Source organism: Biomphalaria glabrata, chromosome 9 (genome assembly GCF_947242115.1).
Source record: "Biomphalaria glabrata chromosome 9, xgBioGlab47.1, whole genome shotgun sequence".
NCBI classification, from domain to species: Eukaryota; Metazoa; Mollusca; class Gastropoda; family Planorbidae; genus Biomphalaria; species Biomphalaria glabrata.
Window position 1 is genome coordinate 19,019,319 of NC_074719.1, and position 26,794 is coordinate 19,046,112.

Here is a 26,794-nt window from a genome sequence, read left to right on the forward strand (position 1 = left end):
TGTGGCCAGTACATCGACCAAGCGCATTTACTTTCCCCTGTGAAAGTCAGCATTAGAGTTGGATGGATTCAGAGGTGCCCTAAAAATCCCGAAATTTAAAATCACAGTTTTCACCGAGATTCGAACCCAGCACACTAGGTTCGGAATCCAAGCGCTTAACCACACAGCCACTGCCCCCCTTTTCATATTTTTGTCCTTATAATGCTTCAACAGTAAGATTCAACTATTCAGTTCTTCTACATTAGACATAGCCTGCTATGAGATCATAACATTTAAGTCGAGTGCTGAAATTTCCGCTGATTTCGTGTTCTAAATAGGTAAAAACGGAAGATGATAAGCAACGTTTTCAAAAATTATAACTGTCAAACCAGAGTTATCACTATGTAGCCCGTTAATGCCCAACCTAATTCGACCTGCGGGCCATTTTAATTTCCGACACTCATGTCGCGGGCCACATGACCGAAAAGATACAAAAACGAATTGAAATTCCCCTGAAACTAGGCATATAAGAAATAAAGTCAAACAAAAGGAACACACAGCTCTATATTAACTCCCTTGTGTTTCCCAAATTCTGAATTTAGGGTTAAAATGTGGTTCCAATTATTTTCTTTAAAATTTCAAAGCTCTCAAAATGTATATTCAGATGGTTCCTATGTATACACAGATTCCCAGGACAGTCACAGCGTTTATAAGTAGGTAGCATCACTGCATGTTGGGTCACTGACTGTCTCCAATCAGGACATAGCCGTGGCGTGCTAGTCATGAATCTCTTAATGACTTCTAGTGACAGGTGACAAATGTTGTGATAATGGAGTTATGAGCAGCAACGTGATGTGGCAGTCTAGGCCGTTCATACGGAGAGAGAGAGAGAGAGAGAGAGAGAGAGAGAGAGAGAGAGGGTATTAAGGAGGGCAATGGTCAAACGTTTTATGAAACACTGTTGCATATTATAGAAACGTATTCACCAAACAATACATTTATTATTCCCTTTTGTCGCGCAGTCAAGCACTCTATTGAATTTTTTTTCGGACAAACAGAGGATGGCGACGGACAAACTACTGGTTATTACATGTGTGCTAACTGTGATTTCCTGTACAAGTATGTAGGATTGTTAAGAAATTATTTTTTTCAAAAAGTACATTTTTTTATGTTATCTGGATGTGGCGTTGCTGAAGTAAAATAGAACATAAAACTATATTTTTTATCATTTGAAACTTTCCAGTGGTATTATTAGTGGTATTATCAGAAAGAAATTAATTTTAACAAATTCAAGTAACATTTTTGTTTTACAACAGGGATGTGGCCATTTCTTTCCTTAAAATGATTTCTTTCCTTAAAATGATTTCTTTCCTTAAGATGATTTCATTCTAAGGTTAAATTAATGTAAATATTAGATCTAGATCAGAGGCGCGGTGGCTGAGCGGTAAAGCGCTTGGCTTTCTAATTGGGGTCCGGGTTCAAAACCTCTGAAGATAGATATTTATTTAGGGATCTTTGGGCGCCTCTGAATCCACAAAGTTCTGATGATACCTGACATTAGTTTGGGAAACGTAAAGGCGGTGACACCCTCGTTAACAATAGGCCAAAGAAACAAATGGCCTTTACATTATCTGCCTTCTAGATCGCAAGGTCTGAAAGAGGAACTAGATATAGTTCCGCGGGATCCTTATAAAAACGTCATTGAGTATATTTTTTTGGTTTATTTTTTTTGGCTTTAGATCAATATTTAGTCATGAATTGACATGAACAAAATATTATTTTTTTTTACTTTTTCTCCTCCAGAGGTGACTCCCTTGTCTACGCCATCGTTTCGATCGGGTCAAACTGTAACTTCAGAGGCGATGACCACATCAACAACTTTGTCTCCCACAGCAAGAAAAATGAAAATAACCCAGTTCCCTGAGAGGTCTCTACATATCCCGAAGATCTACGACATTCCCACTAGTCCCCCAACTTACTCTGGAACCTGTTCACTTAGTACATCAGGTATACTTGCCTTAATGTTTTGGTTAAAAGAACGGTGAAGAAACTCTGATAATGTATTTCTAAGTTTGTGAAGCAGTGTATAAGATTATTTGTAATCGATTTCATTGAAGACTAAGAATAACATTAAGACTGCTTTATTGATCCTTCTGGAAATTTGTTGTGATTACAAGGACTCTTTTCTTTTAGGGAGCAGACCTAATTAGGTCTGGTTGGGAATAGTACAGTGGCAAGAACTGTTTGGCTTTTCCCAGCTATCCCCCTCCCCCAACAGTTCTATGAAGAAGATTAAAATCATTAGATGATTAGACCATAGCGCATTGCAGAGCGATATAGCATTAAAGAATTATACTTCATGATTCTGATTCAAAAAGTACACTATTGAATATTTGTTGGTGATCTATACAGACAAGGTGAGAGGGGAAAAGTAAATAATATTAATATCCTTTATCATCCTAATTAAATGTATCCAAAAAATGTAATGTCCATTTGTAAATACAGGCTGGGGCGTGGGAATCTTTCTTAACTATAAGATAAGTATACGTTCTTGAAGCTGATAAATGTCATAAATTATGTCTATTTTTTATTAAAGGTTTAATTTACTTGAAAAAAACAGTTACATATTGCACAAAGCAAGTTACTAAAATTTCTTTTGCTTTTAATTGGCCTTAAATAAAAAAAAATGTATAAACTCGAACCATATTTTGTATCGAAAATGTTTACATGGAGACGATTACTCCTCACTCTTGTCAATAGGCTAGAATAATAAAACTTCAAATTAATTAATTGTATGCATTATATTCTACAACGCACCTCTGCTTGAAAGATATGAACACAATCTTCAGTCACATGGTCAGACGACAGCAGATGTCATATCAGGAAGCTATTTCTACCTTATACCAAGAATTCGCTTGAAGCAAAGCTTAACTGGCAAACATTACATGAAGTTTAAACAAAAATACTTTTATAACGCGCAGTTTTCACACATCCACATTATGCTATACACTTGACAACAATCTAAATTAGACTAAATCGAGGCCAGACATAGATCTAGATTTAGATTTAATTGTATTAAACAATTAGAACAAAATTTATATTTATAATCCATTAAGAAAATGGTTTATCTTCTAACAGCTTAGGGGTGCAGATTTATTATGTAAGCAGTACTATCACATCAAGAAGTGAATCTGATGCGAACAGCATAAGTGCACTATAACCCAGCAGTAGGTCTACTAATCCTGATCATAATATTGACCTAGATCTAGCTCTAGTAGATCTAGATTCTATTTATAGATTTATAGATCTAGTCTAGATTCTAGTCAAGATTAGGCTATAGGTTGAGTTCTGGATCTTTATCTAGAGTTTAGTTAGTCTAGACCTAAACCTAGTCAAGGATGGCTTTCTGGTCAAGCTGTTTGCGTGCTGGACTGTCGTTTGGATTCATTGCTGGTCCCGGGTTCAAACCTTAGGAATAGGCAGTAAACTATCTTCAACTCTGAAGGAACATCCAAAACATGTAAAACCTTTAACAAACATTTTCTAGACCTAGTCTAGATTCTATCTTGAGATCTAGATAGATCTAAATCTAGACTTTTGATATAAACTAGATCCGCACCGGCCGGCACCATTTTGGGGGTGACAACCAAGTTGGAAAAATGATAACTTGGCAAAAATAGACACATCGAAAAAAAAAAAAAAAAATCTCGAGAAATATCTTGGAGCAGTGGCGTCACTAGGGGGAAGGGGTGTGAGGGGTGCGGTCCGCACCAGTCGACACCATTTTGGAGGTGACAACAAAATTGGAAAAATTATAACTTGGTAAAAGCAGACACATAGGAAAAGATAATAATAAAATCTCCAGATATATGCCCCAAATATGCCTTGACACACCTAGATGGTAGTTTAAGTGTAAATGATACAGCACAACGCTATACCATTTAAAGTATAACAAAAGAAACCTGTTCATATGATGTTAAGTCTGTTTATAATTTTAATTAAATATTATTGTAAAATGTGCAATAACATTTGAATAAATGTAATTAACATTGGGATTTTAAACTTCAGTAAAAATGCATTAAAAGTAGGTAATCAGCTTACCGTATTGATTCAAAAAAAAAAAAAAAAAACTAGCAATAGTGTTTATTGGAACATATTACAAAAAAGTTGATGGGGAGGGATGACACCCTGAGCTACCGCACTAGGTGACACAGTATCGGGAGATTTACATGCTGATCTTAGGTGATCACTTAACACTACTCTACTCATTCCAGAAGATCTAGAAGAATAACATTACTCTACTCATTCCAGAAGATTTTATTACCCATACTTGTATCAATTAGTTTGGAACTATATATAATTAGTACTATATAACCTATCGAAGTACTGAAATGCTATTTGTCTACTAGATTACGTGTAGACATTTTTGTTTTTCACCAGGTAAAATAAAAATTTTTATGTTTTTTTTTTCTTCAGTTATCAATGTCTATATTCTGGCTGTGGTTGTCCTCACGATTAGCTGTCTGACATGGCTACCTTGGCCTTGAAGTTATCGATCTAGAGATACATGAGCTAAGATGTGTCATGCAGTTTACTGGTGCATAAGATAATATGATGTAGGTCCTTAGTACTACAGCCTACGGAAGGCAGCAAACTATATTTTGTATTTGTAAATACACATTGAATCTAATTAATTGTATCTTATTAAGTATTATGTTTGAAAATAAAATGATGTATTATTTGCATTCTACAACTTTTGTTTTAAAAAAATGTTTAAGTCTTGGTTTTTTTAGTGGCCCCAGAAAGGGGAAAAGACGCTATTAGTTTTGTGTTTCTTGTCTGTTCGTCCGTCCGTCCGTCCCGTTTAGATATTTGAAACTAGAACAGAAAATGAAAATCGGATATCATGATATTTTAGATCAAAGTTCTGATGCAACGGCTACTTTTTTCTTTTCCGAAAATGAACAATCTTAATTTTTAAAACTATCTATGCATGCAGATTTTTCAAAACAATACACCATTTTTCAATGAAAAACTTCAGGGGAAGTAAGTTTTTTAAAAAGGTCAAGGACTTCTTCATTAATAAACCAAGCTTCATTCATAGATTCGCGCATTGGTACAAAACATTTGCATCTAAGGTCACAATGGTAAAAGCGTCAATGGATCATTATATATTATATTTTCCATTTATTAATTTACTCATTTAATAGAATACTGATTCAAATGTTATTTTTAAAAAAGAATTTCGATACGAACTTCGTTTTAGTCATAAGTTTCAAAAATAACGAACTACTTTTATAGCGCGCAGTTTTGACAAATTCTCATTATAGGGGCTTACACTTGACAGTGACAGTCTAAATAAGACTAAATAGAGCCCAGATCTACATAATTATAATACGAGTTCTAGTCTAGATAAGTGTATTCTATATCAAGGAGGACAGTGCCAGCAGTCTGATCAGTTCTCTAATGTTAATACTTCTTATCCAAACATATTGAAAGTGTACGACAACCATTGTCCTAGAGGTTCTTTCTATAGTCAGATATGCTCAAGAAAGTAAATCTACTATTTACAAATGGTCTTCTTACAGTCAACTCTAGCATTTTTATAAATCTTTGCCATTACGTAGTCATTTTGAGGCATTCATTGCAAAAAAAAAATGTTTGTCAATTACTAATTGCTGTTTTCTGTTATTCTTTTGTAATTTCACTAAATTTAAGACCAATTTAGTCAGACCTTTATATTTAAATTCAAGCTCTTCAATTTGTTTGTTGATCTACCCTTCTATCTATATCCTATACAACTAATCATAATAACCAATAATCAAATCTATCTCTTTCCTTGAGAAAAAAAAAAGGTCAATAGTCTACTAATTACTTAAGATTGTGTTATAGGGGAGATAATTAAAATGGATCGATTTGCGCCTAGAAAAAGGTGAAATGTTTTACTTTTAAACCGCCAAGTGTGTGTGAGTCCATAGATCTGCTTATCATGCGAAATCTGTGTCGCCTTATAATACTTCAATAGTTCTTTTTCTCTCACTTGATTTTATATTAATACTAGTGAGGTAAAGTATAATATGGATTTTTTAAAAATATTTCTATTATATACAAAATATATTTAGATATATATTGTGATGGCTGTTATGAGGAGTGTGCTACACGTGCCCAGTACCGACTTATTCTATTTGCAATAAATTAACGCCGTTTCATATCCATTTGTCAGAGTTGAATGCAGTGTGTAACGTTACTACACATGAACCAAACTGAGATCATTTTGAGCATAGACAGACTTTGTACAGCTTAATCCAGAGGCATAGTGAGGGGGCAATGATGCCCCAGGCACTACCCTCAGGGAGGGGGCGCCACTCCCAGAGAGGCGCCAAACAAAATTATTATAGATATTTTAGTTAGGTATTATATTCCAAGGTTATTAGTATTATAATTAAATGCTTTGTATTTATAAGCCTATATTTCTCTGTGATGTTCTTGGAAAATGGGGGTGGGGGTGGGGGCGGCTATAAAGTTTCTTGCACCGGGCGCACGTTTTGCTTACTACGCCTCTGGCTTAATGAAACTATTTATAATCCTGTTTGTGTTGGTGATACTCTAGATTCCAATAAAGATATAAAACAAAGAGCAGACGATCTGGCTAATCATTTTATTTTATGTTCAAAAAGTATTCATACTATGTGCCTCAATTCACACGAACAGAAAACAACTTGTCAAATACCCGCTAACAGAATAAAAGTGTAATTGGATTTAAAATGTGTCCTGTGTACTTCTTGAATGTGTTTGTTTGTTGTTCTAAATCTCACAAGATTACTGACTTTAGTGACTTATTGATTATTATTTAATATTATCTACGAGTCCATGACATTCAAGGGACACACACTAAAATGCATGACACTTGAAAGCAATGATATACTAGATAACTGCTACGAAGAATTCAAACGATGTTTATTAACAAAATGGGGATGATAGTCATGTCTGTAAATCCGTCAGTTTTAACTAACAGTTCCTTTACTATGCTTAGGCTATTGCTTTAAGCCCAAGCCTTAAGCTTTTTTTTTCTGTGCACCCCTATTCTGCAACGTCACTCGTCTGTCTGGCTACGTCACTACTTTCTGCTGTCACTAAATACAATGCGTACTATTTATTTACAAACTAGAATACTCTCTAACCTAAACTAGGTCACTACAGTATACAAGATCTAGCCCTATGTAACACGGCATGTATGTATGATATTGAACACAATGGACTTGCTTACGCTTCATTCTAACAGTTTGAGTATGAAAGCGATAAACAACATTTTGAACGCTCTAAAATTCCCTCTCTCTGTCTGTCTCTCTGTCTGTCTCTCTCTTTCGTGGGCGCATAAAAAAGTTTTTGTAGACAAAGTTAAAAATAAATAGATATTTAAAGATGCTAATGTACTAGATCTGTTTTTATTTCATGTCTGACTCTAGTCTTATTTTTTTTTATGACAGTATTGTCGCTTTAAAACTAAACCCAAAATAAACTAATCAAACTAATCCTAAATTTTACGCCCCAAATTCATCTAAGCTATGGCACCAATGTGGTCTAATAACAGTTATATTTAGTTTTATTCACGAAGAAGTTATTCAAGTTATTATAAGTGTAACAAGTTAAACTGTAATACACCTAGAGCGGTTGAGTTGTCTACCAGCAGTTTGGTGCTGCAAGTCAATGACCGTCAACAACAAGCGTGCGGTAGCTGAAAGGATGAACTCTGCAAAAGCAATCCAAACAATTATACACCTTTAGATCAAGCATTTATATGTCAATTTACCTTATCCTTATCACGGGACAATGTGTCATAATAAAATACCAAGCGTTTTTAATAGGTTCATTCTCCCTAAAGAAATCAACGTTAGATATTATTTAGGCCAGGCAAGAATAGTGGATTATAGGGTGGAGCTGTTGAATGAATTATCTGGGCCTTTTTTAACCAGCAAATAGAGATAAAAAAGAAAAAAAGAGGAACGATAAAGACTGTTCCCAATATATTAACTATATATTTCCTATATTCTCACTGGTAAGTTAACTATATATAAATAGCTTATATACTTACTGAAATGTTAAATATAAATAGCCTATATTCTTATTGGAAGGCTAACCATTATAATCTGTATGCTCACTGGAAGGTCAACTATATATAGCCTATACATTCTGTGGAAACGTTATATAGCCTAACTTAACCCTTATATGGTAATGCTACAATCATTTTACATTCTATTCAGACTTAAAGGTTTCACACATATTATCAAGTGACATTTGAATAGTGTCAGGGTTCATTTCTTAGCTTGTCTCGACTTGGCTTGGCTTTACTTGATTCATCAATTCCAATTCATTAATACTTGCTTGTTTATTAATCGTTATACAAAAAAGAACAGTAATCACTAAATAAACTCCAACTCCAGATATCATAGGAAATACAAATATACTTTAATACTTAATAAGGCACTCAATTATATCACTCTCAAGAAATAATACAAACGCCAGTCCAGGAAGTGAACGTCCAACCTTCTTGGATAGAGTATGAGACGTCACTGACTAACACACTCTCTAGCACCTTCAACGAAGACTTAACCATAATTTAACAAGAATTTAATTGATTGTTTTTTTTATCGTTATAGAAAAAGATGTTGACTCCACACTTTAACTTTGTAATTTTTGTGTTACTAATTAAAACATATTTTATATACCCATAAAAAATTCTTGTATTGTGTCAAAATTTCCATCTTACCTTGCAGCGAATTGCTAGTAAATTGACATTTCAAACATTTTTTATTATATGGATTAACCCCCCTCTCCCCCACACACAATATGATCGCTTTTTCTATAGCAACAGGAATTGTGATGGTTTTCATAAAATCTTTCTTTTTCAATATGTCCCATTTGAGAAAATATTTTTAAAAGTATCCTATTCGCAGTAAAACATTGACTTCGTCTAGTTACAGATTCTAGAAGTCAAGTTACCAGTCATGTGGAGATTACAATTGACATTAGTGTTGCTGTTGTCCTGCATTGATTTGAGCAGTACCAAAATTTGGCAGATTCCTCTCCCAGACAACCTTCAAGAGTGTTACAGCCGCGTGAAAGATGCACAACCTGACAGCTTCATTGGAAGTCTTTACACTTGGCTATGCGAGCACACAACGGTGAATGCCACGAGACCAAAGACGAAATTAAGTGACAATGACGCGTAGGTAGTCTAGCATTGGAGGGCATTATAAGTCTCATTTTAGTTGAGTTAATAATTGTAATTCACTCACATTACAGCGAGTCCAAACATAGTTGATACCGTCTATTTGATACGTCTTTTTGATACTTATATTTGATACGTCTATTTGATACGTCTATTTGATACGTTTATTTGATACATCTCTTTGATACGCCTGTTTGATACGTCTGTTTGATACGTCTATTTGATACTTCTATTTGATACATCTATTTGATACATCTATTTGATACGTCTATTTGATACATCTCTTTGATACGACTATTTGATACGTCTATTTGATACGTCTATTTGATACGTCTATTTGATACGTTTATTTGATACATCTCTTTGATACGCCTGTTTGATACGTCTGTTTGATACGTCTATTTGATACTTCTATTTGATACATCTATTTGATACATCTATTTGATACGTCTATTTGATACATCTCTTTGATACGACTATTTGATACGTCTATTTGATACGTTTATTTGATATGTCTATTTGATATGTCTATTTGATACGTCTATTTGATACTTCTATTTGATACATCTATTTGATACATCTATTTGATACGTCTATTTGATACATCTCTTTGATACGACTATTTGATACGTCTAGTTGATACTTTATTTGATATGTCTATTTGATATGTCTATTTGATATGTCTATTTGATACGTCTATTTGATATGTCTATTTGATACGTCTATTTGATATGTCTATTCGATATAACTCTTTGATAAGTCTATTTGATACGTTTATTTGATACGTCTATTTGATACGTCTGTTTGATGTCTAGTTGATTCATCTATTTGTCAGTTATATCATTGGGCTTTATGAAAAGGCCTTCGGTACCTCGAACAGAACAGGTCGACAAGTACCCAGCAAGTGTGTCAGAAAAGAATACCGCATGCTAACACTAGAAGAAAGGAAGAGATACCATAATGCAATCAACACACTCAAGAGAGACACTGTAAGACTTTTCTAACTACCATGCTCAATAGTAAGTTAGAGATACAAGACTTTAACGACCCAATGAAATACATAAAGAACCACAGCTGTACACAGCTTCCTACTCAACAACCGTACCTAATCGAAGTGAGCTCTGTTAGCATTGTCCAATGCTAAATAATGCTAAATTACCAGCTCATTTTTTTTTAAAGAGCAGAAACGAAAAGTTGAAAATAATTTCATATTGTAAAAAATGTACAAAACTTCAGACTAGATCTATTTGTAGTCTAAGAATGTCAATTTCTTTGCAACGAGGTGATTGTCATAAATTGTTAAATGATTCATGGAACAACTGTGAAACTTTAGAAAAAAAAAATAACAACAAGAGGCTAAATGTAGCCGACATATTTACTCCACGGTTCCCCTTAAATCTAAAATTTATGAATGAAAAAGTAACCTGTTTATAAAAATGTCTATTTCAGTCAGTTCGACCAAACCGCTATGACGCCATTGCAGGGATTCACACAGCTTCAATCAGCGGGACAGCTCACGGTGGACCTGGCTTTCTCGGCTGGCACAGGATCTTTTTATTCATGTACGCAATTTTTTTACAACATTCTTTGATGGCCCATCTAAAAGGAAAATCCTGGTTTTAGTTTTGTGTTGACTGTCTGCCCGTTCCATTTAGATCTCAAAACTTAGAAAGATTTTCAACATTCGGTTTTATATTTTGCAGTTTGCAAAGTTTTGGTGCACCTTAAAGACCAGTGAAGTGTGAGAATAAAGATAAAATACATTCACTCACTGCGTTGTTATATAAGTAAAGGTCATAATGTAGAGAAATATTTTCAACATATGTCCATTGACTTTTGTGGTATTGTACCGTCAGTCGGGCTTATAATTAAAATTAATATATAGAAAAGAGCACCTGGTTGCATGCGGCTTCTGAACGAGACAGCTGAAAGTCACTTTCAAAGGCCGCGGGATACACATTTGAGACCTAAAGAAAATCAGCTGCCGAGAACAGACGTAGATGGCGAAAATGAAAATCTAAATCAACCACCGGCTGACAATGGTTATGCCTGCGCAGGATGTAATATGTGGGCGTCTACTAGGGTTGCGTAGTCACGGGAAATAGTGTTCTGAGCACGCTATGTATGGCAGTGAGGCGTGAACTAACCATGCGAAGCAAGAGAGAAATGTAAATCCATTCCACTTGCGCTGCCTCTAAAGGCTCTTGATAATGCGTGCCAAAAAAATTATTGCTGGCTCCTCTACCACCAAAGCGAAAGCCACCTTTCCGAAATACGGCTCCATATAATTAATCTTTCCGAAATACGGCTCCATATAATTATATCTTTCCGAAATAGGGCTCCATATAATCATATCTTTCCGAAATAGGGCTCCATATAATTATATCTTTCCGAAATAGGGCTCCATATAATTATATTTTTCCGAAATAGGGCTCCATATAATCATATCTTTCCGAAATAGGGCTCCATATAATTATATCTTTCCGAAATAGGGCTCCATATAATTATATCTTTCCGAAATAGGGCTCCATATAATTATATTTTTCCGAAATAGGGCTCCATATAATTATATCTTTCCGAAATAGGGCTCCATATAATTATATCTTTCCGAAATAGGGCTCCATATAATTATATCTTTCCGAAATAGGGCTCCATATAATTATATCTTTCCGAAATAGGGCTCCATATAATTATATCTTTCTGAAATAGGGCTCCATATAATTATATTTTTCCGAAATAGGGCTCCATATAATTATATTTTTCCGAAATAGGGCTCCATATAATTATATCTTTCCGAAATAGGGCTCCATACATATTTTCTCTTTTAAAATAAAAGTAAACAATGTTATGTTATTTTATTTGCTTGTATAACAGATAACATTAATATTAGTAATGTTCAGGGCCTGCCTTGGGCCACTGTAACCTATGCGGCGACAATAAGCCCCACACTTTCATAGGCCCCGCGCTAATTCTTGGTGTACATTATTAAATTAAAACTTTTAAATTTATTATTAACGGAGCTCCTTGAAATCGCCTGAAATGGCAAAATATACGAAAAAGTCATGAAAATATCGTGAAATTATTAAAAATCTGAAAACTAAAAAATCTCGTTAAAAACAGACAAAGTTGTCATTACGGGGTGTCATTCAATATGGAAAACGCCAATCCCACTTGCGATAAAAAAAACCCCGGCATTGTCAACTTTCATTTAATAAAAATGTAATAATAGGTCGAATTTTAACCAAAACAAGAAGTTCAAATACTTTAATTAATAGTCACTGGCAATGATCTACATCTATCTCCACCTCTTAAAAAATATCAAAAGCGATATTTTGCTAGTCGATAGTAGATCTATAGGCAGATCTGAATAAGTATCGGCTTTTTGTTGGAAAACTACCATCTAATCTAGATGGCTTGTCAAGTTAATTTGACAGGGATTTTCTATTTGTGAAGTATATAAAAAATGCCAAGACAAATTTATTTTTTAATACAAAATCTTAATTTTCACTTACTATCCATATCCCTACCCAGACTGGTCCCCGCGCAATCCGTTTCGCATAGGGTCCGCCCCGCAATCTGTAGGACCAGCCCTGGTAATGTTTATAATATTATCTTGTAAACGAATAAAATTTTTTATATGATATTAAAAGATAATCAATAGAATCAATATCTTTATTAATATAATCTCTCCTGTTTTAGATTATATATGGTGAACAGTTGCAATAATGGTTTTATGAAAAACTACTTCCATATTTAATTTAAAAAATTAAACGATAGACTTTCAAAAATAAAATAATAGCCGTTGCACCAGTACATTGCAAGACCTAAAATATCGTGTTATCTGCGGATTTTCAATATACTCTCTAGTTTTTGCTATCTAAACGGAACCGACGGACAGACAAACCACAAAATAAAAACTAATAGCGGCTCTTTCCCTATCTGCGGGGTCTCTAAAAATTGGAAATAATGTCCACTTCATCAATGCTAAAATATAGGTTTCGAGCTAACCCCTTTGTTCAGCACTTCGCGTTCCTCTGGGGGTGTGTCTCCTAGTTTGAGATATGTAACGTTTTCGCCCCTGTTGAAGATCTTGATCTATATGCTTACGCTTTCTGAAAAAATTCCACTGTGAAATATATGACATCAAAAACAAAACTGGTTAGAGAAACAAAATTGTACCATTTAGAAACTTACTGTACCGAGTGGTCAAGCAACTAGATGCTCCAAAAAGTTTGACTTTTAAGTTACGACATATAAGTACTTTATTCAATAGCAATGTAGATCCATCAAGGATAATGTTTTAGAGGTTTTAATTCCTCGTTTGTTTGTCTTGCAAGATATGAGCGTGCCTTAAGACAAGTAGATCCACGAATTTGTTTGCCATACTGGGACTCTACTCTTGAAAGTGATCTTAATAACCCTCTTGAATCATTGATATGGTCAGCTGAATATTTTGGAACAGCCAGAGGTCCAGTGAGAAGAGGACCATTTGCAAACTGGAGACTTCCTAATGGAACCCAGCTGATTAGGAATGTAGGAGTCGATGGCGATTTACTAAACAATCAAATTATTAATGGCATTCTTTCAAGACGCAGGTATGTAATCTGTCTATCTATCTATCTATCTATCTATCTATCTATCTATCTATCTATCTATCTATATATCTGTTTTGATCAATTACTAGACACTGAAATAAGATCTTCATGCCGGAGATTTAAATATAAGAAATCATATTTTGTGAACAAAATTAGTTGAACATCTATGTAATATAATTAGTATATTATGTATCTCCTGTCTGGTACGTTGGCCGATTCAGTGGGGTGGGGGGGGGGGAAGCGATTGCATCTACTGCTCTCCCCACCCTGACTCATTTAGTGATGGGAGGCGGTCCAATGGCTGCCTGGTCGTGCTGTTTGTGCGCTGGACTGTCGTTTGGATTTATCGTTGGTCCCGGGTTCAAACCCTGCCCGCTCTCATCCACCGTCGTTCTGCGGGAGGTTTGGACTAGGAACTAAACTATCTTCAACTCTGAAGGAACATCCGAAATATGTCAAACATTTGACAAACAAACCAAACATGACAAATCGCCTTCCCAAGTTTTCAATAGCTGCTGCACTCTATAATAACTTAATAACTGTTTGAAATATAACAAAATGTGTAACTTTGAATATTTTATTGAAATTCTGATTCAGTCACTGAATACATATAACAAAAACACAATTTTACAAATGTCTAAAAAAAAAAAACAACAGTACTTAACGTATGAGTCTCTCAAAAACTTAACAGAGCTGTAAGACTAATATAATATACAAATCTATACATATATTTTCTGTTAGGATGAACATTTTATTGTCCTTTTCACCTTATTGCCAACACCTAAACCTTTTTTGTACTTGAATAATTCTATTTGTTTTCACAATGAAGTATAAAGGTGGGACCATACAACTAGTCGTAGCCGGTGGTAAATACTATTATAAGATTTCAAACAAAACTTTAAGATTCCACCCCACCCCCAATTAGATCGCATAATTATTTTTTAATAAGTTTATTAGTAAATGTAGATACTGTAGTCTAGATGGATAATTTATTTTAATGTTTATTAATTTTAACGGGAAAAAATATGTGGGGGGGGGGTACTATAGGAGAGGGCTGCTAAATGGTATGAGATACTATAGGATAGGGCTGCTAAAAGGTATGAGATACTATAGGGTAGGGCTGCTAAATGGTATGAGATACTATAGGGTAGGGCTGCTAAATGGTATGAGATACTATAGGGTAGGGCTGCTAAATGGTATGAGATACTATAGGATAGGGCTGCTAAATGGTATGAGATACTATAGGATAGGGCTGCTAAATGGTATGAGATACTATAGGATAGGGCTGCTAAATGGTATGAGATACTATAGGATTTATTTGATGAAGCTGCTATGCGAGAGAAGTTCTATATGATAAAATTACCATGTGATAAGATAGCCTTATGTCAAGAGAACCAGGTGATACAACGCTGATCGGTGCACACTGACACGGTCTGAGTGTTTGGGCAGTGAAATATTGATTGTGCATTGAGGTTACATGGCCCCATCCCCACGTTATAATCGACGTAGCATTTGTATATCCTAAATTTAAAATACTTCTGTCTACAGAATCTCAAAAATCAAAATTTTCTTTAGTAACAACAATTTCTCTATCTATTTAAAAAACAAACAAAGACAAGAGAAAACATGACCAACAAAATGTACAATAATGTACATCAAACTAATTGACTCGTCACAACACACACAAAAAAAAAACGTATTTTCAAACCAATACTCAATTGTGTCTCACAAATAATGAGATCTTAACAGCGCTCAAACGTACAGAGTATATCAGCAGTAGGAATAATTGATGTTAGAATAAAACACCCCCGAAGTGGTCCATCTAGAGTCCTCACCAGGATTCGAACAAGGGACTTCCAGTTCCAAGTGCTTTACCCTTCAGCCACAGCATTTCCATATATTCGTTTGGCGTGCACTTGCACTTATATTTTTTAAAATAAAAATTAATAACCTTATCCATAGATACAAAATTAATAACATGTTACATTGTAATAAAGAGAAATTAGAAAAGATTTATTCTTCTAAGAAAATTAGATAAATTGGCAACACGAAAAAAACATTATTCTTGACCTACTTAAAGCTACAATTGTGTACAAATGACAACAATACCTTCCCTCTCGCAAATAAAAATTAATATCTCCATTGTCATTTGTCTTACAAATTAGACATAATTCTAGCTAGATCTAGATCTAGTTTTAGATCTAAATCTAGATTCAAGATGTAAGTCAAGGTCTATAACTAGATCTAAGCCTAGATCTAGAAATAGATCTAAGTCTCTAAGTCTAAGTCTAGATCTAGAGTTAGATCTAAGTCTATATCTAGATCTAAGTCTATATCAAAGTCTAGATCTAGAACTAGATATAGAAACTTGATATGGAATCTACTATATCTAGACTAGAACTCGTATTATAATTATGTAGATCTCGACTCTATTTAGTCTTATTTAGACTATCACTGTCAAATGTAGGCCCCAATAATGAGGATTTGTCAAAATTGCGCGTTATATAAGTAGTTCGTTATTTTTCAAACTTATAACTGAAACGAAGTTTTTATCGAAATTCTTTTTTAAAATAACATTTGAATCAGTATTCTATTTAATGAGTTAGTTAATAAATGGAAAATAAATTTTATAATGATCCATTGACACTTTTACCATTGTGACCTTAGATGCAAAGTTTTTGTACCAATGCGCGAATCTATAAATGAAGCTTGATATATTAATGAAGAAGTCTGACCATTTTAAAAGATCTACTTCCCCTGAAGTTTTTCATTGATAGTTTTAAAAATTAAGATTGTTCATTTTCTGAAAAGAAAAAAGTAGCCGTTGCATCAGAACTTTGATCTAAAATATCATGATGTCCGATTTTCATTTTTTGTTCTAGTTTCAAAAATTTAAACGGGACGGGGCGGACGGACGGACGGACAGACAGGCCACACAGAACTAATAGTGTCTTTTTACCTTTCGGGGGCGCTAAAAAATGATGTCTATATAAAATATAAGCTACTTATGCTATTGGAACCCATGTGTATATTAGGTCGCATCGCACTCTAAACTCAATTAAATCATAATAAATATAAAATGAAAGATCGTTATCGGTACCAGAAGGGTATGTGTATATATGTATGTAAGTATGTATTGTTGTGGTTGTTTTGTAATAGATGTAAAATAGATCTAGGTCTAGATGAAGTATTATTAACTAGCTCCTGGAGTTCGTTTTACAACCAAAACAACATATATATAAAATTCTATAAAATACTTGAGAAAAACGATAGATACTTGACAAATAGTATTTAATCCAACACGAAGGGGCACAGTCCAAATGTCAACAGTTACTAAAGGTGATGTCTCGCCATTAAGAGAGAGTGAGTCGTTCTTCTACTACTGTCTATCCGTTAAAATTAATCCCATCATCCTATTCCGTTAATATCCCATAATTCCCTAGATCCGTCTAACATAGTCTATTTATAGTCTTGTCAAATTCCCAATTAAACTAAACCTATAACAGTATGTATGTATGTATGTATGTATGTATGTATGCATGTATGTATGTATTTACATTTCATTTCGAAAACGGCTCTAACGATTTTCTTTAAAATATTTCAAGGTATATGTATATAAATGAAAAACAAAATTCTTAACTCATTAGCCACATAGAGAAAACTCAAGGTTTGAATATGTTTCGTTATCTTTAAATTAATTTTGGCTAGAATGTTTTATGAATGAAAATTTTCCATGACGTCGAAGGGAAAAAAACACCGCTGACGTCACTAGGCTAACACCTGTACACTATACAATTTCTTTGCAAACAATAAGCTAACAACTTTAAATGAATCAATAGACCCAATTAAACATTTGCGCACCATCTTATTCTAGGCTCTATTAGCTTAGTCAACAAAGTAAAAGTCACCTACACTGCTCTCCGCAATTTAAGTCTAAAAATTAATAAAATTCGCAAAACACAATAACCAAACATACCTCTGCAAATTTTATTTCATTTTTTTTTCTTCCATAGTTCCATAATAAATTAATCTACTGAGTGTAAGAGTCTTAAATTATTAAAATACAAAATAAAAAGCAATTTATATTTATGAATTGCATTGTAATAATTGCATACCTTTTTATAGTGCTAATTTCATGCTTATAGCGTTTACAGAACGCTATGGTGTAATCTGTATAATTTTACGGTGGGGAGAGGGCGTATCTTGAAGCAGGTTTCCTTGATGCCTTTATACAATCCTTGTCTTCAAATCCGAAGATTAAGGAGGAGTTCAGTATTTTAAATGGCTTCGTAGCACGAGCTGCGACACACTTATTTCAACACATTCAACACAAGCCGCATAATGTTATGACATGATTAGAATTTAGTATTTGTTTCGGGAATAAGGGGAAAGTTTTACTAAGCGACAAGTGACGTGACAGATCTTTAAAAAAAGAAGAACGCTCTAAGTGACGCTACAAAGAAGACGCTTCGTGTAGAGCAGTACAATAGATATACGGATTTACGGACATAGCTGACACCGGACGATTCCCTTCGTGATGATTAAATATATTTGTAGAACAACATCAGCGTCGACTACGTATTTGATTGTTTCGGCCTTTCGCCGGTGTTATTGAAGTAGTTCGAGTTCAGTGTTACTTCCAGTCAGACGTAGATCTACACTAGTTATATTTCAAAGAATCAACACCGCTCGGAAGCCTTAACAATAACCATTATTTGCCAGTGGACGATTTAGATTCTCTTTTCGCTTCTTTTCTTTTCCCTTTTTACAATCCCCTACTCTGCCACGACCCCCCCCCCACACACACACATACAGCAATAGAAGAATAGACAATAACAATCCATATTTTCGATGGTTTTAGGCGACCCCTGGCAAATCGTCAATCGACCCCCAAGGGGGGTCGCGATCCACAGGTTGAGAACCCCTGTTCTAAAGCCACCCGCAGTCAGATGCCCTCTTATATGTCAGTTGGTGCCTTAGCTGGTATTTAAAGTGTTTCTTTGGGACATATCTGTTACGTCGACCACATTCAGCTCACAAGAAAAAGAATGCATTTTTGCAAACGTTCGTCCCCCCATATGGAATAGTGCTTTCTACAGCGTAACTATGTGACCATAAAAAGTCTCTCTCTACTGTCCTTACCGCGTTCGCAGGCATATCGCTGTTTGTAGTCCGCTCTTGTCACAGCATGTCCTTGATGGAGTGAAAACATCTTTGGTGAACGCGTTCAAGAAGTCTTAGTTGCTCTCTGTACAGTCACCAAGTCTCAGATCAATATGGAAGGGTTGCTCCGTGTACGCACATTTTTGTAGAAAGGCAGAGCGAGTTATTGCGCCAACTCATTGATTCATTTTGGCTAGAATGTTTTATGAATGAATATTGTCCATTACGTCATGGCGTCAAAGGGGAAAAAAAAACTTGACACCGCTTACGTCACTGACTTAGAGCAACACATTGAAACATATCTTAGCAAACATAAACAAGTTTTAATAAATCAATAGACCTAATTAAATATTTGCGCACCTTCTTATTTTATTTTGATTTATTATGGAACTATGGAAGAGAAATAATAAAATTAAATGTACCAATGTAGGCTATAATTAGTTATTGTGTTTTAATTGCAATATAAATCGTTTACAGTTTAATTGCGTAGAGCCGGGTAGGTAGCTTTTAGTTTGTTGTTATTTTGCTGGAGAATATTACAATGTATTTAAGCTTTGAAGTCTACTGTCCCATACCAAACAAAGGAATTGGTTCATAACACAGCTTCTCTACCCCTTACTTGCTCACACTGAACATAATATCCAGCTCGCGTTCAACGAATTTTTGTGGTCGGCGTAACAGAGATTTTCTCAGACGGAAAAGCTTCTTTAGAATGCTGATGCTATGTTTTTAAGTCTCTTAGGAAAAAATGCGCCATTTTACTTTATTACAAAGTGTTATGTTTTAGCCAATAACGTCGAGATTTTGCATCACTTAATGCTTCGTACTAAAGCCATAATAATTATACTAATTGCCATATTAAATGTCTGAACGTAACCATTTTAGAAGTTACACTGCAAATATTTTCTTCCAAGACAATAATAGTCCAATAGCTTTACGTAAAATGTGCAGTGTAAAACGACACGACGTGAGCTGTGTTTTTCTACTGTTGGGGGACTCAAGAGACTTTCTATTCTCATCGCCTTATACATGTACAATTACATTTAGACTTAAACTTTAAACACAAAAGCAACTCTTCTGACTGGCAGTCTTTGCACGATCGTTTATTTTCGTAATTACAAAAAATATTCCCAAAATGACTTCGGGTATATATCTTTCCTTAAGAAATTATTCAACCAGGCTCGGTCACCTGGTACTATAAACTAACGTAATTACGTTCCAATAAAAACATACATAAATTGCTACAAGTTCAGAGCCGATACAAATACATAACACTGGAATAAAAAAAGAAGGTTGTTTTGCTTATGTGTTGTTTCCACTTGACTTGATTCAGGTCTTCTTGATTTCTAACATGTATCGGGTTTGATCCCAAGTCTTTCTATTATATATCATTTCTTTCTCAAGCATTTACATTGGGATTTACAGCTTAATAGCATACTTTCGAGTTGATAATAGATCTTCAAAATGAATGGAATAGAAAAGAAACAAATTAACAAACGACCCGAAATAATTTGCTTGCCAACACCAACAAAAACTAACTAAATAAAATGGTAAAAGATCAGAAACTTGTCATTTACCTGGGGTTCAACACAACTGATCTCATAAAACTCAACGAAACATGAACTCGCGGAATATGTCGAAGACTGGCAGATTACACACTTTAGGAATTTCCCACAATTCGCTCATAGCAGAGAAAGCGTAAACATATTTGAATCTCTATTTATTGATCCTTCATCTCTTTTATGTTTGATCTTAGGTTATTTCAAATGAGTCAATCAGTGAGTGGCGTAGCATCCATGGCGAAAACGGGTTCAATGAATCCGGGCCACGACCATTAGGGGCCCACAGCTTGTGGCGTACTGAACATGGCCAAAGGGGTTAATTGTGCTTGGGGCCCTCATGAGCCCTTGAAAAATATTAATTGTACTTTTGTAAAAGCCATTTAAACAATAGAATTTTTAAAAACTCCATAAAATGTCCCCAACTTTATACCAAACCATATATATGCTATTATGCGTTCATTAAACAATACTAGAGTCTGTACCAGCGGCGTGGAAGTAAGGGGCAATGTCAGACTTATTGTACTGATGGCTATGACACAAATCATACCTTGTTGGTGACCATTTTTTGTATGCACTGTTCTTTGTTGTTGTTTTTTTCTCTGGTGTTAATAAAACCATGTTATACAGGAATGTAAAAGGTGTGTGTGTGTGGGGGGGATTTAGTTATGACAATATTGATGTGTTGAACAGAACAAAAGAGGGGGCGACAATGACAACAAGTAAAATTTTGACACAGCTGCTAATTATGCAACTTATTCAAAGCTTACTCTTGTTTCCTTTTTTCTTTGTGCACTAAAAAAAAAAAAGACAGATTTTCCTCTTCATATTATATTTATAACTTTTTCCACCTATATATATCTAGACCTAATAAGTAAATACTAAGTAAAAATGAAACACAAAATTTTGTTTCATAAGGTATCATAAAACATGTTTACTTATTTAGACCAAAGTCCTCCCGCGCCGTTCGGCGCATTGGGCGGCAAGCTGTCTCCATAAAGATCTGTCACTGGCAATGTCTGAAGCCTCCTCCCACCTGGTGTCCACTGTTCTGAGGTCCTCCATGAAAGTGTGTCGCCAAGAAATACGAGGACGTCCCTGTTTGCGCTTTCCTCGTTTTGGCGTCCATGTTATCGCAACTCTTGGTGTGTGTAATTCATTTTGAGGTAGAACATGTCCCGCAAACCTCATGCGACGCTCAGTCACAACCTCACTAAGTGTTCGACTCCTAGTTCAGCACAGGATTTCCTTGTTTGAGACCCACAGCTGTGTAACTGACTCCCAAAATCCGTCTCAGCCATCTCTGTTGAGCCACATTTAGTCTTTTCTCAATTTTGACAGATGACTTCCATGTCTCACATGCATATGTAGTAGTTGGAATGACGATCGGAAAAACAAGGCAATGTGTAAAAATATTTAACATTGATAAAAACTAGTTCCATGTCTATATTTAAAATGTAAACCATGTTTAGTTTACTTTGTCTTCTGCAAGTGAATGGTGAATCTGATTTGTGGGTAAGGTTTAAAACAAAGATCTAGAAGACAAATAAATAAATAAATTGATTATGGAAACTGACAAAGTTTTAGAAAGTGATGCAGTAGTCTCTGACTTTACTACTTAGCGTAATGTAATTTGAGTAAAAACATTTTAAATATAGACATGGAACTAGTTTTTATCAATGTTAAATATTTTTACACATTGCCTTGTTTTTCCGATGTCAATATGTAAAATGGGAAAAATAACTAATAAAACATTTGTTTCTTTATTTGAAACAGCTTTAAGTCGTTTAATTCTGTTTAAGAAATTGACTTTTAGGACACTATAACTTACGGAGACCTTGTTGAATTAAACATTGTAAAACAAAATGTACAATAACTGCATAGAAATGTTTTTTGGTAAATGTACCTATATATTCAGACTTCTCGATTTAATTTTATGTCACATACTAAGTTTGTCTTTTTTGGGTAAGAGGGGCCAATCAAGATATATTTGAACCGAGGCCCAACTCCAAGGGTTCCTAGTTACGCCACTGGAGTCAACTTCTTTAAATGTAACTATGAATGTTTCGTAGGCTATGGAAACATTTAAAGGTGCATTTCTTATTCCATATGCTAAGAGAAATGTGTAAGCCTACAAGTGCTCCTTCTTACATAGTGATATTGGAGCATGGAATGGGTTGCCTGAATCAGCCAAGAAAACCAACGATTTAGCAGAGTTTAAGTCACTAATTAACATGCATGACTAGATTGACAGAACTATTAAGAAGATTAGCATTAAATCAGCCGCATATATCACAAGATCTGAAAGTGATTACTTTAATTTTACTTTTACAGATATGAAGAGGTCGTTTCAACAGGTTCAGCAGCTGATTCTAGACAACAATACGACATCGAGTATCAACATGGGACAGTGCACATGTTCGTTGGCGGAATGATGGCTAACCTGAACACAGCGGCATATGATCCAATTTTCTATATGCACCATGCATTCATAGACTACATCTTTGAAAGGTTCAGAGACAGACTGAGAAGTCTTCGAATTGACCCCAGTGTTTACCCAAGATGGGTTAGTCAATATTCAACTACTCTAGTTTCTACCATTGCTAATTTTTTTTTAAAGATAATTCTTCCTTTATGAAGCTGATGACTTTTTGTAAGAGCGATTACTTTGCTCTTAATAAGTAATGAATGATCGATAAAGAAAAAAACATTTTTTACTCGCCCTAATTCCCTCTCTCCTCTCCCTTCTCCCCCCCTCTCCCTCCAAAAGAATTTCATCATCGCCTTCATTGCGCCTGTAAGAGGTTTAACAATTTGGAAGGCCGCTCCAGACCGGCACTTTATTCATTTTGTTTTATAACTTACATACTGTAGAAAATTCAATTTCTCTATTGTTAAATAATAGGCCAAAGGACAGGCAGACAGACCTAATCACACAATATTTCAAATGGCCACACAAACCTAATTTTGACCTGCATTTTTTACTACATCCAATGCAGACAAAGTCGTTTTTCCAAAAGGCTCTTCTTAAGTGGTCTTTTCACCGTCTACTATGTTCTCGGCAAGAGTAATTGAAGGTCCTTCTATTAGTGTCAAATGTGAGTCCCGCGATTTCGTGAGACCTTCAAAACTGTACACGTCCTAACAACATTCTCTTCCAGCTGCTTCCACAAGACATTTTGTATGGTGATCTAACAGCATTCTCTTTCAGCTGCTTCCACATGACATATTGTCTGGTGATCTAACAGAAGGCAGGAAAGCCGCTGGTTGTTTACTTCTAAGGTATACTGATGTATGCAAACGCGACATGAAGCTCTTTAAAATCGACAATAACAGTTGCAAAAAAGTGGTACTGGATAGATCCAAATGGAGAGCGAGCATAAAGAAAGGATCCCGGATTGCAGATACCCTACACAACAGTAGTAGAAAGAACAGCCCCTGGGGCGGATGACAGATGCCCAACCTGTGAACGCTGCTGTGTCTGAAGAATTGGCCTCTTTAGGCCAACGTAATAAATCACAGACTTTTTTGTATGCAAGAGAGCAATCTGACTTCTTTGGTCCTTTGGGCACTTTCATGCCATACCTCTTTGACCGCGTCCTCGTTCAAGCTTATAAAACAAAAGAAAAACGATCGGCTTTGGTCTGTGGTCCTCCACCAAACGGGGGTCTGTTTCCGACACATCGCAGGTGTAGAATAGTAAGTAGTAAGGGACACTTCTCAATTATTCTGCCTCCGGCAAAGAGAGAAAGAGAGAGAGAGAGAACGATAGTAAAAGAGAGGGAGAAAGAGAGAGAAAGAGAGAGAGAAAGAGAGAGAACGATAGTGGAAGAGAGAGAAAGAGAGAGGGAGAAAGAGAGAGAACGATAGTGAAAGAGAGAGAAAGAGAGAGGGAGAAAGAGAGAATAAGAGAGAGGGAGAAAGAGAGAGAACGATAGTGAAAGAGAGAGAAAGAGAGAGGGAGAAAGAGAGAGAACGATAGTGAAAGTGAGAGAAAGAGAGAGGGAGAAAGAGAGAGAACGATAGTGAAAGAGAGAGAAAGAGAGAGGGAGAAAGAGAGAGAAAGAGAGAGAAAGAGAAAAAAGAGAGGGAGAAAGAGAGAGAGAGGGAGAAAGAGAGAAAAAGAGGGATTGAAAGAGAGAACGATAGTGAAAGAGAGAGAAAAAGAGAGGGAGAAAGAGAGAGAGAGGGAGAAAGAGAGAGAATAAGAGAGAAAAAGAGAGAGAGGAAGAAAGAGAGAGGAAAAGAGAGAGAGAGAAAGAGAGAACGAGAGTGAAAGAGAGAGAGAGAAATATAGAGTGAGAAAGAGAGAGAAAGAGATAGAAAAAGAGAGAGAGAGGGAGAAAAAGAAAGAAAGAGAGAAAGAGAGAGAGAAAAAGACAGAAAGAAAGAGAGACAGAGAAAAAGAGAGAGAGAAAGAGAGAGAAAGAGATAGAGAAAGAGAGAGAGACACAGAGGGAGGGAGAGTCAGAGACAGACAGAAAGAGAGAGAAACATAGAGAGAAACAGTGAGATAGAGAAAACGATTGACTGGTCAAGCAATATGCAAAATATCAAATATTTTCTGCCCTTGGAAAAGAAGTTTTAAAAAAGTAATTTTATCTTTTATCTCAAAGATAGTGTGTAAGAAATAGTATAAATCTTTCCTATAACTCTAGACCCAAGCCTAAACTATATTTTAGTGGTGTTTATATCGCGCCACACGACCGTAAACGCGTGACAGATAACTCTCTTCTTTCCCTTTAGAATTTCGACTGACATCGAGCTCTAGAAATTGGAAGCGAGGCTTGGGTTAGGCATTTTGAGAAGTCAGCTTTATCAAGTCATGGATTTCTCTGGAAGTTGTAAAAATCATGATTACAATAACATAATAAATATTTTGTTTGGATCTAATGTTTTTACAATGCCTCTGTTTAACATTGTACATTCGTGGAAACTTCAGTGTGGGTAGAGAGTGGAACCTGGACATGGAACTCGAAAACGGCACCAACAATCATCTTAGAAACTGGACAGTTGGTGTATATCGTTGTGAATACTAGCTGGTTGGCCACACTGGGAAAACTAGAGTGCGACTGTTAAACTTTTTCTAAGTATAAAAAATCATTTAAATTTGGCTAGAGAACTTTATAAGTTGTATAAATGAAGTTTTTGTCTCTAAAACAAATACATTTTTTAAATATCTTTCTTGCTAGACAATTAAAACTTTAAGTTACAGATTTTCTTTTGGTTGAATAACATTTTAAAGAATACATATTGTGCATTGTATTTCTCGCAATCAATTGAGTTAGAATATTCAAATACACCAATACAAATTGTTGGCCAGTTAATAAATTGTAAAATGCTAATAATTAAAACAAAATGTTCATATGTCAGCTAAAGGTAGACCTGTTTGGATTTTAAATCAAATATAATCATTTAATGAACATAAATGTATACAATTTTTTAAAAATACTAAAAATCATCACGCTTTTTTTTTCAATTTTTTTTTACTTAATTAATAATAAAAAAAGTAACAAAAGTCTTCAAAAAATTTACTTTTTGTTTTTACAAATTATGTTACGTGTTGGTAACATTGTATTATTAGTTAATTCGAAATCATTGTTATGTTTAGGGTTAGGTTTATTTGTAATGTAATTTATGTGTGTTTATCAACCAACAGTGGCTGTCGACGAGTTTGTGCTACATAAACTACTGTTTTATCGTATTTCTATGTAGTATTGCCATCTTATTTACATTATTTAGAAGTCTTTTTTTTTAAAGGTAGGACAGAAGTAGACTCTACTTGTTGAACCATTTCAATCAACCACAAAAACTTAACTGTTAATGCATTATTTATGTCGAAAGCTGTTTGTAAGACCAAGTGACATACCTTGACCAACTGGTAATGCATTATGTATGTCGAAAGCTGTTTGTAAGACCAAGTGACATACCTTGATCAACTGGTAATGCATTATGTATGTCGAAAGCTGTTTGTAAGACCAAGTGACATACCTTGATCAACTGGTAATGCATTATGTATGTCGAAAGCTGTTTGTAAGACCAAGTGACATACCTTGACCAACTGTTAATGCATTGTGTATGTCGAAAGCTGTTTGTGAGACCAAGTGACATACCTTGATCAACTGGTAATGCATTATGTATGTCGAAAGCTGTTTGTAAGACCAAGTGACATACCTTGATCAACTGGTAATGCATTATGTATGTCGAAAGCTGTTTGTAAGACCAAGTGACATACCTTGACCAACTGGTAATGCATTGTGTATGTCGAA

At 35.0% G+C, this 26,794-nt stretch overlaps 2 protein-coding genes across 3 annotated transcripts in view; both read left to right on the top strand.

The window, feature by feature from the left end:
• The first annotated feature begins 871 nt into the window (after window positions 1–871).
• On the top strand, window positions 872–4,724 carry LOC106065187 (uncharacterized). Its single transcript, XM_013223953.2, has 3 exons — window positions 872–1,098; window positions 1,783–1,986; window positions 4,456–4,724. Exons 1-3 carry the CDS (start codon window positions 1,041–1,043, stop codon window positions 4,524–4,526), a joined length of 333 nt encoding a protein of 110 aa, XP_013079407.2. The 5' UTR covers window positions 872–1,040; the 3' UTR covers window positions 4,527–4,724.
• A 1,193-nt stretch (window positions 4,725–5,917) lies between these two features.
• The window catches only part of LOC106068012 (uncharacterized), a 40,321-nt gene continuing 19,444 nt past the window's right edge, over window positions 5,918–26,794 (top strand). Inside the window, exons 1-6 of one of the 2 annotated variants that reach the window (XM_056040710.1) lie at window positions 5,918–6,044; window positions 8,955–9,205; window positions 10,044–10,197; window positions 10,658–10,770; window positions 13,546–13,803; window positions 22,860–23,091. In XM_056040710.1, coding sequence (XP_055896685.1) covers window positions 8,985–9,205; window positions 10,044–10,197; window positions 10,658–10,770; window positions 13,546–13,803; window positions 22,860–23,091 — 978 coding nt within the window. In that variant the 5' untranslated portion in view covers window positions 5,918–6,044; window positions 8,955–8,984. The remainder of the gene's footprint in view (window positions 6,045–8,954; window positions 9,206–10,043; window positions 10,198–10,657; window positions 10,771–13,545; window positions 13,804–22,859; window positions 23,092–26,794) is intronic. The other variant, XM_056040711.1, reaches the window with a different exon arrangement.